At 28.8% G+C, this 563-nt stretch overlaps 1 protein-coding gene across 1 annotated transcript; it reads right to left on the reverse strand.

The window, feature by feature from the left end:
* Nucleotides 1-51: 51 nt before the first annotated feature.
* Nucleotides 52-563, reverse strand: VICG_02235 (uncharacterized protein; the record flags this gene model as incomplete). Its single annotated transcript, XM_007605616.1, has 1 exon — nt 52-563. A coding segment is annotated over one exon (512 nt), but the record flags the coding sequence as incomplete, so codon positions are not given.

Raw genomic sequence — 563 nt, forward strand, 5'->3', positions numbered from 1 at the left:
GTAAGTAAGTAACTAACTAACTAATAAGTAAGTAGTAAGGTAACTAAGTAACTAACTAACTAATAAGTAAGTAGTAAGGTAAGTAGGTAACTTAACTATAAGTAAGTAAGTATAATAGATAGGTAGGGAAGATAAGGTAAGAGAGAGATAATAAGGGAATAGTAAGGAAAGTAATAAGAGGGTAATGTGAGTGATAACAGAGGAAGTAATATGAGTAGGAATAGGGTAATATAGATAATAAGATAGGAATAGGGTAATATAGATAATAAGAGTAATAATAAGGGAATGTAGGTAATGTAAGTAATAAGAGTAATGTAGGTAATAAGAGAGATAAAATGAGTAATATAGGTGATATGAGTAATAGTAAGGGAATGTAGGTGATATGAGAGATAGTAAGGGAATATGAATAATAAGAGAGATAGTAAAGGGAATAAGAGTAGAGTATGAGTAATAACAAGGTAAGAAAGTGATATGAGTAATAGTAAGGTAATAAGAGTAATATAGGTGATATGAATAATAGTAAGGTAATAAGGTGATATAGGTGATATGAGTAATAGTAAGGT

This window comes from Vittaforma corneae (genome assembly GCF_000231115.1).
Source record: "Vittaforma corneae ATCC 50505 unplaced genomic scaffold supercont1.197, whole genome shotgun sequence".
In the NCBI taxonomy this organism is placed as follows: Eukaryota; Fungi; Microsporidia; family Nosematidae; genus Vittaforma; species Vittaforma corneae.